The sequence below is a fragment of the Engystomops pustulosus genome, chromosome 11 (assembly GCF_040894005.1).
Source record: "Engystomops pustulosus chromosome 11, aEngPut4.maternal, whole genome shotgun sequence".
Classification (NCBI taxonomy): domain Eukaryota; kingdom Metazoa; phylum Chordata; class Amphibia; order Anura; family Leptodactylidae; genus Engystomops; species Engystomops pustulosus.
The window spans coordinates 64,980,858-65,001,152 of record NC_092421.1 but is presented as its reverse complement, the minus strand read 5'-3'; the positions used below and the strand labels follow the sequence as shown (position 1 = coordinate 65,001,152).

Below are 20,295 nucleotides of genomic sequence, written 5' to 3'. Positions count from 1 at the left end.
AGGGGGATGTATGGATAATGTCACCTTACATGAGTCCTATCTAAAGTACATACCATGTAGTCCTGCATGAAAGGAAACCTGTCAGCAGGTGTGACCATATAGACTGCAGCCAGTGCTATGTATTGTCCAGGGAGAGACCTTAACGTATGTTGCAGCAGTACGGTGATATATGGGTTTATATTCTAGAATGTAGCTTCTCCAAGTGCACTGGGGGTGTGTCCTCACACTGCTGTGCTCGGTGCACTCTGTAGCCAGTGATATATAGAATTATGTCCCAACATTTGGTTCTTGTACATAGGGGGCAGTATTATAGTAGTTATATTCCTGTACATAGGGGACAGTATTATAGTAGTTATATTCCTGTACATAGGGGGCAGTATTATAGTAGTTATATTCTTGTACATAGAGGGCAGTATTATAGTAGTTATATTCTTGTACATAAGGGGCAGTATTATAGTAGTTTTATTCTTGTACATAGGGGGCAGTATTATAGTAGTTATATTCCTGTACATAGGGGGCAGTATTATAGTAGTTATATTCTTGTACATAGGGGGCAGTATTATAGTAGTTATATTCTTGTACATAAGGGGCAGTATTATAGTAGTTTTATTCTTGTACATATGGGCAGTATTATAGTAGCTATATTCTTGTACATAGGGGGCAGTATTATAGTAGTTATATTCCTGTAAATAGGGGGCAGTATTATAGTAGTTATATTCTTGTACATAGGGGGCAGTATTATTGTAGTTATATTCTTGTACATAGGGGGCAGTATTATCGTAGTTATATTCTTGTACATAGGGGGCAGTATTATCGTAGTTATATTCTTGTACATAGGGGCAGTATTATAGTAGTTATATTCTTGTACATAGGGAGGCAGTATTATAGTAGTTATATTCTTGTACATAGGGGGACGTATTATAGTAGTCATATTCTTGTACATAGGGGGGCAGTATTATAGTAGTTATATTCTTGTACATAGGGGGCAGTATTATAGTAGTTATATTCTTGTACATAGGGGGCAGTATTATAATAGTTATATTCTGGTACATAGGGGGCAGTATTGTAGTAGCTATGTTCTTGTATATCATAGTATCATAGTATATAAGGCTGGAAGGAGACGCAAGTCCATCAAGTCCAACCTTCAAGAATTAAATAAATGTTTTATCCCCATAACCCGTGATATTTTTTTCTCTCCAGAAAGTCATCCAGGCCTCTCTTGAACATGTACATAGAGTCGGCCATAACAACCTCCTGCGGCAGAGAGTTCCATAGTCTCACTGCTCGTACAGTAAAGAACCTTTGTCTATGGTGATGGTAAAATCGCCTCTCCTCTAGGCGTAGAGGATGTCCCCTTGTCCTGGTCACAGGCCTAGGTATAAAAAGATCTTTGGAGAGATCCTTGTACTGTCCGTTCAGGTATTTGTACATTGTAATGAGGTCTCCCCTCAGTCGTCTTTTTTCTAAACTGAATAATCCCAAATTTTGTAATCTGTCATTGTATTCTAGTCCCCCCATTCCCCTAATAATCCTGGTTGCTCTCCTCTGCACCCGTTCCAGCTCTACTATATCCTTTTTATATACTGGTGCCCAAAACTGTACACAATATTCCATGTGTGGTCTGACCAGGGATTTGTATAAGGGCAGAACTATGTCTTTATCATGAGAATCTATTCCTCTCTTGATACATCCCATTATTTTATTTGCTTTAGCAGCAGCCGCCTGGCTCTGGTCACTAAAATTAAGTTTACCATCCACCAATACGCCCAAGTCCTTTTCAGCTTCAGTTTTACTAAGTAATTGACCGTTTAGAACATAATTATACTTTTTGTTTCCATGGCCCAAGTGCATAACTTTACATTTATCTACATTAAACCTCATCAACCATTTCTCTGCCCATCCCTCAAGCTTCCACAAATCCCTCTGTAATGCTAAACTATCGACCTCAGTATTTATTACTTTACACAGCTTAGTATCATCTGCAAATATTGAAACTTGACTGTGTAAACCCACTACAAGGTCATTAATAAAAATATTAAAAAGAAGTGGCCCCAATACTGACCCCTGTGGCACTCCACTGGTAACATCAACCCAATCTGAGAATGTGCCATTAATGACCACCCTCTGTTTTCTATCACTAAGCCAATTACTTACCCAGATACACAGATTTTCTCCTATTCCCAGCAGTCTCATTTTATATACCAACCTTTTATGTGGCACGGTGTCAAATGCCTTTGAAAAGTCCAGATATACAACATCCACAGCGTCCCCCAGATCCAGTCTTGAACTTACCTCCTCGTAGAAACCAATCAGATTAGTCTGACAGGTCCGATCTCTCATAAACCCATGCTGACGCTGGGTTATAAGGTTGTGCACAGTGAGATACTCCAGGATAGCATCTCTAATAAACCCCTCAAATATTTTCCCCACCACAGCAGTTAGACTTACGGGTCTGTAGTTTCCAGGATCGCTATTTGATCCTTTTTTGTATATTGGTACCACATTCGCTATGCGCCATTCCTGTGGAACATAACCAGTCCTCAGTGAATCTTCAAATACTAAAAATAACGGTCTGTCTATCACGGTACATAATTCATGCAGAACCCGGGGGTGTATGCCATCTGGCCCAGGTGATTTATCTATCTTAGTGGTTGCGAGGCGGCGCCGTACCTCTTCCTGGGTTAAACTGTTGACATTATAACAAGAATTTACATTATTCCTCATTGTGTCTTCCACCAGGGGATTTTCCTGGGTAAAGACAGTTGAGAAGACGACATTCAGTAGATTGGCCCTTTCCTCATCTCCTTCCACCATGACCCCCATGTTATTTCTAAGGGGACCCACGCTCTCTGTTTTTAGTTTCTTATCATTTATATACTTGAAAAATAATTTGGGATTATTCTTGCACTCCCTGGCAATATTTCTTTCAGTCTCTATTTTTGCGGCCTTTATCTGTTTTTTACAGGATTTATTTTTCTCTCTATAATCCTGTAATGCCTCATCGCTACCTTCACGTTTTAGCACCTTAAACGCTTTATCTTTCTCGCTTATTGCTTTCCTTACAAGACTAGTTAGCCACATAGGCTTTTTCTTGTTACTTTTATGCTTTTTCCCATAAGGTATGTGTTTCTCACAGGACTTTTTCAGAATATATGAGAAAAAGTCCCATTTTTGGGGGGGGCTTTTGTCTTTGAGAGCATTATCCCAGTCTATGCCTTTAAGGTCTTCCCTTAGTTGATGAAAATTTGCCCTCCTGAAGTTTAGAGTGTTGGTTGCCCCTTCACTAACGCTCTTAGTAAAGCGTAATACAAAATCAATGATATTATGATCACTATTCCCCAGGTTCCCCCCAACCTGTAGTTTTGATACCCTATCAGGTCTGTTGGTAAGGATAAGGTCCAGCAGTGCCCCCCCCCCCCTCTTGTTGGCTCCAGGACTAGTTGCGACAGGTAATTGTCTTTTGTTGTTGACAAGAACCTGCTGCCTTTGAAGGACCTGCAGGTTTCTGCCCCCCAGTCAATATCTGGGTAATTGAAGTCCCCCATGATAAGTACTTCACCATGCTTTGAAGCCGCATCCATTTCACTTATCAGCATTTCCTCTGCTGCCTCCATTATATTTGGAGCCTTATAACAAACCCCTAGTAATATTTTATTTTTATTTTTCCCTCCTCTTATCTCCACCCATAGGGACTCCACATTTGCGTTACTGATGTCATCTCGCAAGACGGGCTTGAGGCAAGAATTCACATATAAACAAACCCCTCCCCCTTTTTTATTTATACGATCCTTTCTAAAAAGACTATAACCACCTATAGTAACAGCCCAGTCATAGCTACTGTCCAGCCATGTCTCGCTGATACCCACTATATCATATTTCCGTTCCAACATCAAGAGTTCCAGTTCCTCCATTTTGTTTGTGAGGCTTCTGGCATTTGTGTACATACACTTTATATGGTTTTCCCTGTCCGTATTCCTTTTGTCCTTATTCCCCAATCTCATTCCAGCCCCCCTTCCTCCCCCATGGACTATGACCCTTCCCAGCTCTCTATGTACACCGTCTATTTGCCCTGCACAAGTGTAATTGCCCTCCCCCCAGGTCTCTAGTTTAAACACTCCTCCAACCTTCTAGCCATTTTTTCCCCTAAAACAGCGGCCCCCTCCCCATTGAGGTGCAGCCCATCCCTACTGTAGAGCCTGTAGCCAACAGAAAAGTCAGCCCAGTTATCCATGAACCCAAACCCCTCCTTTCTACACCAACTTTTGAGCCACTTATTTACCTCCTTGATCTCCCGTTGCCTTTCTGGTGTGGCACGTGGTACAGGCAGTATTTCGGAGAAAATTACCTTTGAGGTCCTTGCCCTGAGCTTATGGCCTAAATCTCTGAAATCATTTTTAAGGACCTTCCACCTACCTGTTACTTTGTCATTAGTGCCAATGTGGACCATGACCGCTGGTTCCTCACCAGCCCCTCCCAGTAATCCGCCAACCCGATCCGCAACATGCCGAACCCGAGCACCCGGCAAACAAACACTGTTCGGTATGCACGGTCTTTGTGACAGATTGCCCTGTGTGTTCCCCTAATAATGGAATCTCCCACTACCAGCACCTGTCTGACCTTGCCTGTGCTCCCATTACCCTTCTTACTGGAGCACACATTCCCCTGGTTGCTAGCGGCCACATCTTTCTGCAACATTGCTACCCCAGAGCTGATATCCCCCTCATCCGCCAGCCTGGCAAACTTATTGGGGTGCACCAGATCAGGACTAGACTCTCTACAACTCTTCCCTCTACCCCGCCTTCTACATGTTACCCAACTAGCTGCCCCCCCATTCTGCACCTCCATACTTCCCTCCCCACAACCATCTTCCCCAGAGAGTTTGTGCTCCAGGAGCAGCAAACTTCGTTCCATATTATCAATTGCCCGCAGCCTTGAAACTTGTTCATTTAGATCCAGAATCTGGGCTTCCAGATGAGCAATTTTCACACACCCCACACAGCAGTATTCCCCCTCGAACGGCTGTTCAAGGAAAGCATACATGGCACAGGATGTACACCGTGTAGCAATTCCACTTATGGAGTCCATAATTCTAATGGGGATTACAATAGAATTATGCACAGAAAGAAGAATTTACAGTCAAAGTAACACAGAACACAGAAGTTACCTGCTAAAGCCCCTCAAACTTAAGTCCCTTAAACGTAAGTCACACTTAAGACACTGCACACACTTCAGATCAATGCACACTCGCTGCCAAGCTCATACACTCGCTTTGCTAATGCTTTTTTAAAAGTTATCTGCCACAAAAATCTGCAGAGCTCACTGCACAAGATCTGGCTGCAAAACCCCAGTATCATACTGGGGCAGTATCATAGTAGCTATGTTCTTATATATGTAGGGTAGTATTAAAGTAGTTATATTCTTGTACATAGGGGGCAGTATTATAGTAGTTATAGTCTTATACATAGAGGGCAGTATTATAGTAGTTATAGTCTTATACATAGAGGGCAGTATTATAGTAGTTATATTCTTGTACATAGAGGGCAGTATTATAGTAGTTATATTCTTGTACATAAGGGGCAGTATTATAGTAGTTTTATTCTTGTACATATGGGCAGTATTATAGTAGCTATATTCTTGTACATAGGGGGCAGTATTATAGTAGTTATATTCCTGTACATAGGGGGCAATATTATAGTAGTTATATTCTTGTACATAGGGGGCAGTATTATAGTAGTTATATTCTTGTACATAGAGGGCAGTATTATAGTAGTTATATTCTTGTACATAGGGAGCAGTATTATAGTAGTTGTATTCTTGTACATAGGGGGCAGTATTATAGTAGTTATATTCTTGTACATAGGGGGCAGTATTATAGTAGTTATATTCTTGTACATAGGGGGCAGTATTATAGTAGTTATATTCTTGTACATAGGGGGCAGTATTATAGTAGTTATATTCTTGTACATAGGGAGCAGTATTATAGTAGTTGTATTCTTGTACATAGGGGGCAGTATTATAGTAGTTATATTCTTGTACATAGGGGGCAGTATTATAGTAGTTATATCCTTGTACATAGGGGCAGTATTATAGTAGTTATATTCCTGTACATAGGCAGCAGTTTTATAGTAGTTATATTCTGGTACATAGGGGGAAGTATTATAGTAGTTATATTCTTGTACATAGGGGGAAGTATTATAGTAGTTATATTCTTGTACATAGGGGGAAGTATTATAGTAGTTATATTCTTGTACATAGGGGGCAGTATTATAGTAGTTATATTCTTGTACATAGGGGGCAGTATTATAGTAGTTATATTCTTGTACATAGGGGGCAGTATTATAGTAGTTATATTCCTGTACATAGGGGGCAGTATTATAGTAGTTATATTCTTGTACATAGGGGGCAGTATTATAGTAGTTATATTCTTGTGCATAGGGGGCAGTATTATAGTAGTTGTATTCTTGTACATAGGGGGCAGTATTATAGTAGTTATATTCCTGTACATAGGGGGCAATATTATAGTAGTTATATTCTTGTACATAGGGGGCAGTATTATAGTAGTTATATTCTTGTACATAGGGGCAGGTATTATAGTAGCTATATTGTTGTATATGTGAGGCAGTATTATAGTAGTTATATTCTTGTACATAGAGGACAGTATTATAGTAGTTATATTCTTGTACATATGGGCAGTATTATAGTAGCTATATTCTTGTACATAGGGGGCAGTATTATAGTAGTTATATTCCTGTACATAGGGGGCAGTATTATAGTAGTTATATTCTTGTACATAGGGGGCAGTATTATAGTAGTTATATTCTTGTGCATAGGGGGCAGTATTATAGTAGTTGTATTCTTGTACATAGGGGGCAGTATTATAGTAGTTATATTCCTGTACATAGGGGGCAATATTATAGTAGTTATATTCTTGTACATAGGGGGCCCTATTATAGTAGTTATATTCTTGTACATAGAGGGCAGTATTATAGTAGTTATATTCTTGTACATAGGGAGCAGTATTATAGTAGTTGTATTCTTGTACATAGGGGGCAGTATTATAGTAGTTATATTCTTGTACATAGGGGGCAGTATTATAGTAGTTATATTCTTGTACATAGGGGGCAGTATTATAGTAGTTATATCCTTGTACATAGGGGCAGTATTATAGTAGTTATATTCCTGTACATAGGCAGCAGTTTTATAGTAGTTATATTCTGGTACATAGGGGGAAGTATTATAGTAGTTATATTCTTGTACATAGGGGGCAGTATTATAGTAGTTATATTCTTGTACATAGGGGGCAGTATTATAGTAGTTATATTCTTGTACATAGGGGGAAGTATTATAGTAGTTATATTCTTGTACATAGGGGGGGCAGTATTATAGTAGTTATATTCTTGTACATAGGGGGCAGTATTATAGTAGTTATATTCTTGTACATAGGGGGCAGTATTATAGTAGTTATATTCCTGTACATAGGGGGCAGTATTATAGTAGTTATATTCTTGTACATAGGGGGAAGTATTATAGTAGTTATATTCTTGTACATAGGGGGGGCAGTATTATAGTAGTTATATTCTTGTACATAGGGGGCAGTATTATAGTAGTTATATTCTTGTACATAGGGGGCAGTATTATAGTAGTTATATTCCTGTACATAGGGGGCAGTATTATAGTAGTTATATTCTTGTACAAAGGGGGAAGTATTATAGTAGTTATATTCTTGTACATAGGGGGCAGTATTATAGTAGTTATATTCTTGTACATAGGGGGCAGTATTATAGTAGTTATATTCCTGTACATAGGGGCAGTATTATAGTAGTTATATTCTTGTACATAGAGGGCAGTATTATAGTAGTTGTATTCTTGTACATAGGGGGCAGTATTATAGTAGTTATATTCCTGTACATAGGGGGCAGTATTATAGTAGTTATATTCTTGTACATAGGGTGCAGTATTATAGTAGTTGTATTCTTGTACATAGGGGGCAGTATTATAGTAGTTGTATTCCTGTACATAGGGGGCAGTATTATAGTAGTTGTATTTTTGGTCTTTAGTTTAAAGATTCACCAAGTAACTCTAGAGGTGGTAAACAGATTATGGAAGTGTGACTTCCGTTGGATGGTAATTCTTATACTGACACTCTCTGTATTTGAGCATCATGAAGCTAACTAGCCCTCTCAATCTAATATTAAACTCATGATCTTATCATTTCCTAATCTTAGGTTCCCACCTTACCCGCTCTGTCCTTACTTTTGTTAATGGTACACCCAGCAAACAATGTATGGAAGTCATCAGAGAAGATCCTCCATAGCGCTAATAGCACAGTGCTGGGTACACGTGGTGATGTGGGGGTGACACAAATCCCATCATTAGGAATCTGAGCATATTGCACCTGGCGTTCGGTACACGGCATCTCCGCGGCCTTTCATTTTCAGATCTCGCTCAAATCCTGACAGAGGGACCTTCTCGGGAAGAGCTCGTTGGCGGAGTTAAATCTCAAATGCTTCACTGTGCAAAAACTTGTCGTCAGAAGTTCCTCGCGGTAGCTGCGTGTAAAGCTTCAGCCGGGGAGTAAATCACCTTCCCTGTCTGCCGGTACAAAGACATTGCACAAACGATCTGGGGGATAAAAAGCCGCGCTCTCTCTCCATCCACCACTCACTCGCCTGCCTGCGCCTTTTGTTTCTGTCTAATGAAAGACAGGCGGGTAGGTGTACGCAGGTAAGGAGTTTGCCGCGGCTTTAAGATTTTCCCCATGCAGTCGGCTTTCCGTAATGACCTTAAAACACCCCTGTTGTTTGTTCGCTTTGCCTCCCTAAATTGGGCGGTGATTTTTTTTTCCCCTTGCCGGTGTTTCATGTTCCCCGGCACTCACCTGATAATGACGGTATGCAGCTGGATTTTTTTTTTGTTTTTTACTATCTGATGTCTTCAATCCTTGCCGGGTGACCCGGACCCGGCGTCTAGAGGGTTTCTGATCCCATCTGGTTGGGCGGCACTTGGGCAGCGCTTCTTGTGTCATCCTCGCCTCGGGATATCACTGGAATTGCGGCTGTGCCGGTTTCATCCATGGTTGGGCCCTTTAAGGAATCGTCGTTTTCTTATGAAATCTACACAAAAATAACTTGTCTGTTATAATTATCTCATGACTGGGAAAGGGGGTCTGGCTTTTATTATCTCTCCAATACAGTACTGGTGAACTCCATGAGTTTCACTTGGTTTCGGTTTATGTTTCGGCTTTATTATCCAGAATATTCTTAACGTCTGATGTGAAGTAAGTCGCAATTAATTGTCCCAAACCAACGCCCCTTCCGTTATTTACAGCGTAACTTGCTGATTTTACTACTTGATGTCCCGATTGGTAGATGTTGGGGGACGGAGAAGAACAATGGAATGGAAGGGTCTGGTATTTGGCGTTGGATGGAGCCTGGTCGTGGCTCATTTCCCTCCCCCTTTTGCTGACCGCGGTGTGTATTGGGGTTGCAGCATTTGGTTTTGGGCACCTTAAGCAAACCTGTAAAAGGATCCTCCATCTCTTTGTGTCCTTTGATGGGTGTCTCACCACTGATTCTGGTAAAGCTGGAATTTTTTCTTCTGCAATGATTGTCATTACTTTTGGATCTGGACAGATGGTTGGGATCAGACCCTCTCTAGTACCACCCAACTGAAGGTAGAAAACTTTGCTGGTATATGGCATATTGCTTTGGTCATGGCCTAATGCAGACAGTTTGGCTCCACCCATCTGACAAAAGAGAATCAGTAATATTGATAAAAATAACTTCTGGATATTTGGGCTACAGACCTCAGACCACAGTGCAGCAAAGCCTATTAAAGGGTGCAAGGACTTGGCATTGGCGATTGTGGTTAAAGGGATTATTAAACCATAAGACCCTGCAGCCTTCTGGTGGGAATGAGCTGCCCCCTTCATCAGACAGATGGCGCCATATTGGGGCTCTGTGTACGTTTTCCCCTTATATCGCTTCCACTTGAGCATCTCATATGATGTGACCAGCTTTACGGATCCCCTTCTGGACCCCAAACATCTCACATCTGTAGACTTATACCTATTATTCCTATTATTCTCCTGGTTCTTCACATGGAAAAGAATAAAATCAAGCGTCCCGTTATCCGAGTCCCCGGCTCTTACCAGATTGCCTCACCGCCTGCTTTTGATGTCCTCTGGATTGTTTGCAGATTATAATTTAATTGCAGATTTGCATAAAATTGAGCACAAAAGGCAGGTATATCTCTGTAATTATAGAAATAGATTCGGGAGGTGACACTTCTCCCCAAGTGATTCTACAATTAGCGCTGCAGTTTGTATAGAACCTCCTGTCATTGTGTAATCTCTGCGGTGTCACAAAAAGCGGGAAAGCTGGAATATTATCATCACCATCATCCGCGGCTGCAAGCAAATATAGATGCTGTATCAGAGGCACTGACTGACTGCGTTGTAGTATCCTGACCCCGAGTGTGACGCATCCCTGTCCTATCCCCTCCAATGTCAGCGTGTCACTGCCTTGTAACACCCCGAGTGTCATTGTGTCCCTGTTCTGTACCCCCCCAATGTCAGCCTGTCACTGCCTTGTAACACCCCGAGTGTCAGCCCGTCCCTGTCCTGTACACCCCCAAGCGTCAGTGCGTCACTGTCCTGTACCCTCCTCAAATGTCAGCCTGTCACTGCCTTGTAACACCCCGAGTGTCAGCGAGTCTCTGTCCTTTACCCCCCCCAATGTCAGCGAGTCCCTGCCCTGTACCCCCCAATGTCAGCGAGTCCCTGCCCTGCCCTTAGACCTGTTGGTGGCATGGATCCTCTGTATACATAATTTCATGCCCTAAGATCTCCTATGACACACATGATGAGCGCGCAGCCTGACATGACACAATAATATTACATCTTGTGATGATACTGATGACATCACCGCAGTCTCCTGATCCCGTACGTCCCGCACTATTGGAATCTATCAGGATAATAATCTCTAATGACAGCGGCGTCCAAGATGAATGAAGACACCATAATTAATATTAACTGATGATTGCTTATAATTACTGGGCTGATAACCGGACCCCGTATCTTCCCCTGCCCCCCCATCTTCATTCTACACCCGTCCTCTGTCTATGGGGGTGATTGATGTAATTACGGTGGCCGCTCGTCGCAGCTTCCCTGACCTTCAGCGCGGGTTTTATCTGTGCTGATCTAAATGCATTGTTTTAATGATTTGCTTCTCTCGCCCACTCCCCAGCCGACACACACACACACCGAGCCAGCAATAGAATATCAAGGAGAGCTTTGATGTGGCTGCGGTTACCTCCCTGCTCTGGCCTGCATCTCAGAGATGTGTCACCTATGCCAGAAGGGAATAGGGAAAATCACGTTTTGAATGGTAATGATAACATACTAATCACTTCCTCGCTTTGAAGATGGAAGCGAGATATTCTGTCAGCATCCCCAGCTGCTACAGCTCCGAGACACTGGTCTAGGTGTATTAACTTAAGTGTGTGTGTCAATACCGCGCGCCTGCCTGCCATCCGCAGGGGCTCATTAGAGCCGGGGGTCTCGCTTCACAAGGCATCCACTCACATTAAATGTGCAACGCCTCCTTTTTCATCATCGTCATTAGAATTATTGTTATTATTTATTAGGATTCAGGACTCTTTCTCTCCTGCATTGAAATGGCATCTGTCACGCAGGAGAAATTCCGACTTGGAATTTTCTTCGGCAGAAGGAGAGGAGGAGGACGAGGACGAGCGATAAGATCCTGTTCTCTTAATCTGTCATTAAATGCAACTGCTTTACAAGGAGGGTCAGCGCTGTGACGCAGAGCTTACAATCTAGAGGGGATTATACCACTTTATACCAGGGGGGCGGCAATGGAATTACTCTTGGCTAAGAATGTGCACTTTCTGAGTGCACTTAAAACTTAGTGGTACTTAAATATAAATTGTATACAGAGAATCCTCTACAAAAGTCTTGCATAGATCGCCAAAAATTAGCTGGGTTCCAGCTTTCCAGATGAAACAAAAACTATTAAAACACCAACTTTAATGGGTCTTCATTAAAACCAAATTTGTGGCTGGTCACATGGACACAGAGATGTAACACACTGGACAAAAACCCGCTGTGGTAACGTATTTCGGACTATAACATCCTAGTCCTTATACAGACCTCCCCAAAGGACTGCTTCCCCACCCCGCTGAGATGAGCCGCCTCCTAAAAGACAACTTCCCCTTTTATTATACTCCATGGAAGGTGCCCCTTTGAGCAGACCACCCCTTTAAAATTAAAAAAAAAATCTATTTTCTGGGAAAAATTGGGTGGTCTGCTCAAAGAGGTTTTACTCTGTGGGGGAGATTTCATACGCCGGTGGTTTTCTGGCCTAGAAGCCTCAATAAGTGTCCGATCTGTCTTATTATTAATTGCGTCATGCAGTGACTGAATACTCCTCCACATCACATACCCCTGCTGTTATATATAATATAATAATTCATAGAATTACTTGGAATAAACATGGCCCCAAATACTCAGGAAAGAAACACAAATATTTTATAAGAAAAAGAAAAAAAATTCCATTTTGAGCGGAAATTTATTCAGAACATCACAATTTTTGGCTTTCATGAGATCTGCAGATATTAGCAGCTAATTACCATGGAGAACCAGCGTGCAAGGCGTATCCCGCAATCCTACTAAATAGTTAAATAACTAAAAATGTTAGGATTATTTTTCTCTAGACTTGTTGGTGCTTTTTCCGGATCCTGTATTCAGGTCTTGGTGCAGGACGGACCACAAACAGATCCAATTACATATTCACATTTTGATTGGGGCTAGGGAGTGTTGTGTAAGGAGCATAGGTGTGTTCAGTAGATGTATTTAGGAGAAGTTGGCTACTTCCTCCCATTGAGTGGACACTTGTCATCTTTTTTTTCTTCTAACCTCCATAAATAATCTTTATTTGTATTGTGCGATCATATCCCAAAGCACTTTACAAATCATAGGGGACATAGACCAGTAAAATAATACATTACGGAGTACAAACGGGACATATGGAGCAATAGAAGTGACGGCATTAATGTGTGATGACAAGGTTCCCTTGTGGTGATTGGTTGACTGACTCCCGGAACGGGTTACCCAATGGTGGCCAAGTGACAGGAAAGCTATTTTATATGTACATGGCTGATGATATTTTTATCAAAAAATCTGGGAGGTCAGGGCAGGAACTCTTGGTGACTCAACGACCCATATTTTTGGGTAGATATCCCAGGTTTGTTTGATTCACAAGAAGAACGTCTCAGCATTCAGCAATTATGTCATGTGACCAGGCTGACATAATTTTTAGTCCTTTAGCCTCTTAACATTAGCAAGCTATACCCAATATTTGTATCTGATCACATGAAATCACAACAATCTCCATGGAGTATGGGGAGAGGTAGAAATCCATGGAGACTGCTTGACTTCATGTGATCAGATACATATATGGGGGACAGTTTGATAATTTAAGGAGGCTAAAGGACTTGAGATGATGTCAACCTGGTCACATGGCATTATTGCTGAGAAGTGGCAAGATTTGGCTGTATGCAAGGCAAGTTTTATGTCCTGATAAATCATTTTTATAAACAATTTTTTAGCTAAAAGTAGGTTTTTATTACTAGGTCTTTATGTATGAAAATGGGGTGAGAGGTTAAGAAATAGTATGGCCGACAAGGTTAATTGTCAAAAGTGACTGAAGAGGCTGAAACCGATCATTTGAAAACCAGTCACATGAGAAAAAGTATGGCTGACCAGTGTAGGCTCCAGGGACGGTAGGAAGGCAGATGGAGACTTCATGTAGAGCAGGAGGAGCAAAAGTGCACAGATAAGAAAACTGCTCTAGTTTGGGGTATAAATCCCATGTTTAATATATTTAGGAGGAGTTGGCTACTTCCTGCCTTTGAAGGGAATCCGCTCCCAAATCGCACAAAGTAAAATCTTCAAAGTAAAATTTCCACAAATTCCTTTCCTGTTTCCTAGTGATCTGTGATTTAGATTTTATCATTATGCAAATTGGCTTTTGGTGCACTGGGGGCGGGACCTTCTCAGCTAGTGTTTATCTTTCCTTCTTTCTTTCATATGCATTGATGCACTTCTACTTGTTGACTTCCCTTGCTAAAAGACGGTGCAGAAAGGAGAGAGAGCCCCGCCCCTGGTGCAGCTAATCTGCATAGTCTTCAGTAGAATGACAGATCACTGGGAAACAGGGGAGACCTGTCTAGAAAGGTTATATGACGATGGGTTGAGTTGAGAGGTGTCCCTATTGGAAGGGCATAAATCCCAAAGACATAGAAGCCTGTGATAGACTGCGGATGATCTCCAGGCCCTCGTTTCGTAGAGTTCCTTGCCAGCCTCTTTATATGTGAACCCTTTATAGGCGAGGCCCTGGAGGTCAGTAGTGACGCCTCAGAAGTGGCGCGGGAGTGTCCGGCATGGCGGCTTCATCTGACATCCTAATTATTAAGTATCAAGATAATAAATTCTGATAATTTGCCACGGGAAGCGTTGAGCAGTGAAAGCTTTTTGCATCTGTAAAGTGAGCCAAAGGGTTTCATTCCCACCTAGCGGAGGCCCTCACCCACCTTCTGCATCGACCCCGCCGGGGGTGGGGGGCGGCTTGTTCTGGCTTTACACTTGAAAGACTTTGCCTCCTTCCAGAATATTACATCCTAACATTTTAATTGATTAATTAAAGACGTGACGCGGATGAACCTCCGCCTGACACCTTTGTTTGATCCTTGTAAAATTTGTGTTTTATGTTTTTTTTTCTTTTGCAGAGGGCTCATCTGCTGGATAACACAGAGCGGCTGGAGAGGTCATCGCGGAGGCTGGAAGCCGGATACCAAATAGCCGTAGAGACCGGTAAGTGACCATGGAGTTGTGTCATGGGGTCAAGCGATTGCATAGAACAGAACGTTAGATATTTTTGCCTCTATGTCCTTCCATTCTTGTCAGTCCAGTAACGAGACTATAAAGGTGTTGTCCAAGATTAGAAATGCATGACTGATCTTCCAGAAAATGGCGCTTTGCAATATTTTTCTTATACAATATAAGGTTTTCAAAATCTAAAATAATGCACCACATCAATGCAATCATACCGCTCTCCCCTCCCTCCTGGTGCTTTAGAGGCAGAAGCATTCAGCTGGAGGGGCAGCATACTGGGCAGCCCAAGGGGCAGTCCGCTGCGTGTCTGGGAGAGGCCGAGGTACTGCTGTGCGCTGTGAGAGGGAAGGGGGGAGGGGTTGTCCGGTCCACTGTGCACTGCAAAGAGGGGCGGGCCTCTGTGCAATGTGAGGAGGGACAGTCCACTGTGCAATGTGAGGAGGGACAGTCCACTGTGCAATGTGAGGAGGGGCAGTCCACTGTGCAATGTGAGGAGGGACAGTCCACTGTGCAATGTGAGGAGGGACAGTCCACTGTGCAATGTGAGGAGGGACAGTCCACTGTGCAATGTGAGGAGGGACAGTCCACTGTGCAATGTGAGGAGGGACAGTCCACTGTGCAATGTGAGGAGGGACAGTCCACTGTGCAATGTGAGGAGGGACAGTCCACTGTGCAATGTGAGGAGGGACAGTCCACTGTGCAATGTGAGGAGGGACAGTCCACTGTGCAATGTGAGGAGGGACAGTCCACTGTGCAATGGGAGGAGGGACAGTCCACTGTGCAATGTGAGGAGGGACAGTCCACTGTGCAATGGGAGGAGGGACAGTCCACTGTGCAATGTGAGGAGGGACAGTCCACTGTGCAATGTGAGGAGGGACAGTCCACTGTGCAATGTGAGGAGGGACAGTCCACTGTGCAATGTGAGGAGGGACAGTCCACTGTGCAATGTGAGGAGGGACAGTCCACTGTGCAATGTGAGGAGGGGCAGTCCACTGTGCAATGTGAGGAGGGGCAGTCCACTGTGCAATGTGAGGAGGGGCAGTCCACTGTGCAATGTGAGGAGGGGCAGTCCACTGTGCAATGTGAGGAGGGACAGTCCACTGTGCAATGTGAGGAGGGACAGTCCACTGTGCAATGTGAGGAGGGACAGTCCACTGTGCAATGTGAGGTGGGACAGTCCACTGTGTAATGTGAGGAGGGACAGTCCACTGTGCAATGTGAGGAGGGACAGTCCACTGTGCAATGTGAGGAGGGACAGTCCACTGTGCAATGTGAGGAGGGACAGTCCACTGTGCAATGTGAGGAGGGACAGTCCACTGTGCAATGTGAGGAGGGACAGTCCACTGTGCAATGTGAGGAGGGACAGTCCACTGTGCAATCCGAGGTGGGACAGTCCACTGTGCAATGTGAGGAGGGACAGTCCACTGTGCAATCCGAGGTGGGACAGTCCACTGTGCAATCCGAGGTGGGACAGTCCACTGTGCAATCCGAGGTGGGACAGTCCACTGTACAATCCGAGGTGGGACAGTCCACTGTACAATCCGAGGTGGGACAGTCCACTGTACAATCCGAGGTGGGACAGTCCACTGTACAATCCGAGGTGGGACAGTCCACTGTACAATCCGAGGTGGGACAGTCCACTGTACAATCCGAGGTGGGACAGTCCACTGTACAATCCGAGGTGGGACAGTCCACTGTACAATCCGAGGTGGGACAGTCCATTGTACAATCCGAGGTGGGACAGTCCACTGTACAATCCGAGGTGGGACAGTCCACTGTACAATCCGAGGTGGGACAGTCCACTGTACAATCCGAGGTGGGACAGTCCACTGTACAATCCGAGGTGGGACAGTCCACTGTACAATCCGAGGTGGGACAGTCCACTGTACAATCCGAGGTGGGACAGTCCACTGTACAATCCGAGGTGGGACAGTCCACTGTACAATCCGAGGTGGGACAGTCCACTGCACTTTTTCTCCTCCTCTTATTGCCGTCCCCTTCCTGCCCTCCCCTCCCCTTCCTGCCCACTCTCATTCTCATTGTGCCCCTTCTAGTGATTCAGTGGTGATCTTTTCTATACTATAGTTAACACAATGTGGCTAATGTTGACTACATGGAGGAGGACCAGTCAGTCACATGACAAGTGAGTCTTCCGTGTCCAGCATGCTGATGGTTTCCATGTATTGACACCTCTATATCGGCTTCCATCTGTTGTCCTGGTCCATAAAGACATAACAAGGGGTCGGAGAACCCTTTGAGAATCCCTACTCACTAAGGCCCCGCTTAACTCAATAGATTGATTCTTAATCGTTTCTTCGTCTTCTGCTCTAGTCACATCCAAGGCTGCCGTTACGGTGATATGGGATCCTGTTGGGTCCTGTTGACTCTCTACTGACTCTTTGATTGCGCAATTTATCTGGGCAACAAGTTGGTGAATACCTGAAATACACCACACGGTGGAACAATGCATTGTGGGAGTAAAAGCGACCATTAGCAGAATTGTGAATGCAGCTCTAGATGTGACTGGAGTGTGGAACGTGATTTAATGATTTGAGCATTTTCATAGGGCTTTGTCTACTTTTCTCCCGAGGAACCAGATTAGAACTAATAATAAATTAATTGACCAAATGTTGCTGGGGCGACGTCACTGGGCACGCTTCCATGCCTCTCCCCGTGGCACATCCTCGCTAATCAGCTGTCACCGCCGCAGCTTCTGGGAAAGGACGTGCGCTGCAGTTTTGTTCCGTAATGTGGAAATTAGTGAATTGTCAGGGCTGAGGGTTGTGTTCATATATATATATATATATATATATATATATATATATATAATATGAGAGAGAGAGAGAGCGCCTACGAGTGCTGCAGCTTGTCACATTGACGCAGTGCAAAGCCTCCGAATGGGGGGCAGAGGGGGGGGGGGGATTAATAGAAAAACATAGGATCCAGAAATGTATCTCATTAGATGAAAACTCTACAATTTTACACTTTCAAATCTGTGATTTATTTTATTTTGTGTTACATTTTTAAATATTTAATTTTGTAAACTGTTATTTCATTTTTGTTTTTTATTTACCGTATTTTTTAAAAAAATTGTTTGCTGTGGAAAATAATCCCCTGTCCTGCAGAAACTTGTGATTCGGATATATTTTTCATTAGATAAACATAATCATTTTTTCTGTGGTTTGTTTTTAAATTTTGTTGCATTGTTCGACCTTTAATTTTTGAATTTATTATTATTGTTTTCATTAGGGGAAAATAATATAAATAAATAAATATATATATAATATTTTTTTTTTTTTTACATATTTGCATCAGATTTTCTTCAATTTCATTTGGTTCTTCTAAGTAATGTAATTTCTTTTTTTACATGGTCTTTTTAGTTTACTATAATATATAGTTTATATTATAATAAACTAAAAAGACCATGTAAAAAAAGAAATTACATTACAGGCAGTCCCCGGGTTACATACAAGATAGGGTCTGTAGGTTTGTCCTTAAGTTGAGTTTGTATGTAAGTCAGAACCGTATACTTTATCATTGTAACCCCAGTCAAATTTTTTTTTGGTCTCTGTGACAATTGGATTTTAAAAATGTTGGGTTGTCATAGGAACCAGGATAAATAATAAATGTTAATTACAGACACCTGTGATAACTGTTATAGCTGTTTATTGTAGCCTAGGACTAAAGTACAGTAATTACCAATATCCAGAGGTCCGTTTGTAACTAGGGGTCATATGTAAGTCGGGTTTTCTTAAGTAGGGGACCGCCTGTACTTAGAAGAACCAAATAAAATTAAAGAAAATAGGAAGCAAATATGTAAAAAATATTTGCATCCATTAGTTTATTTTATCAAATTTGGTCACATGCAAATCCCATATTGCGGTCCAGTCCATTCAAGTATTAAGGATATTGATTACTACCAAATAAGTGGTACAGTGGTCCACACCCTCATTGACTCTTGCTGTTGTAAACTATAACTCCCAGCATTCACATCCCTTCAGTTCAGAAAACTTCACAAAAGTTGTATGTTTAAGCAGTTTTTTTAGAGCAGAGGGGAGGATCTGCAGAGAAGGTCTATACACAGAGCACAGCAGTGTGAGGACATGTCCCCAGTGCACTTGGAGAAGCTGCAATCCTAGGATATAAATCCATATATCATAGTCCTGCTGCTACTAACAAAATACACAAGATATTGTGCCTGGAGAGATTTGTAATCAGACCGAACACTAGCGGCATAGAGCACAGCTGTGTGAGGAATCCTCCCAGTGCACTTAGAGAAGCTACAATCCTGGAATAGAAATCCATATAAGGCAGTCTTGCTGCTACTAACAAATTACACATGGATATGATTTCACACACAGGAATAATCCCCAACACTGGCTTCAGTCTGTATGGCCACACCAGCTGAAACATTCCCTTTAATGTCTACAGACTCCCTTCAGCATCGCTTCTATGTCACGGTAGGTTCTCCGGTGCTGTGCAGTAATCATCCATCGTCAGCTTGTGTTATCGTGTGTAGTCACGTTGTAGCTGCTCCGTGGTGTAAACAATTGCTATATAATGTTGCAATCTACTGATGGTCATTTCCTTGGTTTCGCTATCTAGGTGGTTAGTAATGAGTGTAATGGACCTTCCAGCCCACGTTTCGTCTTCTCGCTTCCTACTTGTATGAATCCTACTGGACTGCGCTCCTATGTGTAACTTCAGTCTGCGCTTTACTACATGGCTGAGCCTTTGCTGTAAAGAGCGGCATCTCCTTCCTTAAAGGGCCTCCTTCCCCTTTTCCTTTTATGCCTCCTCTAACTTTGAAACCAGCTTTCAAAGATGGTCTTGGAGCCACCCTCCCATCGCACCGATGTCTGAAGTAACAGACACAAAAAAATTCTACCCGGATTGTGATAGAAAAGCCACATCTGACGGGTAGCGGCTCGGTAGGCGCCTCATTTCAAAGGTCGGTGTGATGGGAGGGAAGAGGATCTCTGCCTCGCCTGGAAATTGTAAGTGAGAAGGACGAGAACAATATTTATATCCCCGCTGAGCCGGGACTCCACAACCGTAGTGAGGGGGACGCCAACTGCGCTGGGCCTCATACCCCTTCATGGCTGGCAGTAACGTGTCACATCCGGCCACCTACACATGGAACAAGAGTGTCCTGACATAACCAGCACCTGTGGATACATGTACATAGCCTCTCATACACCTATGTCCCCTTATACTGTATATATGTAACCATAAATATATACATAGCAACTCGTACTGCACATATACAACATCAGGTATAAGCATAACCTCTGATACTGCGAATATACAACCATACATAACCCCTCAAATACACCTACATGGATATACAACTATACAAATACTTTCCTAGACCTATATACAAC

General features: G+C 42.9%; 1 protein-coding gene across 4 annotated transcripts in view; it reads left to right on the top strand.

The window, feature by feature from the left end:
• The window catches only part of VTI1A (vesicle transport through interaction with t-SNAREs 1A), a 226,960-nt gene that overhangs the window by 60,862 nt on the left and 145,803 nt on the right, over positions 1 to 20,295 (top strand). For all 4 annotated transcript variants that reach the window (XM_072129290.1, XM_072129288.1, XM_072129289.1 and 1 more), the window contains one exon: positions 14,806 to 14,890. In XM_072129290.1, the coding sequence (XP_071985391.1) occupies positions 14,806 to 14,890 (85 nt within the window). The remainder of the gene's footprint in view (positions 1 to 14,805; positions 14,891 to 20,295) is intronic.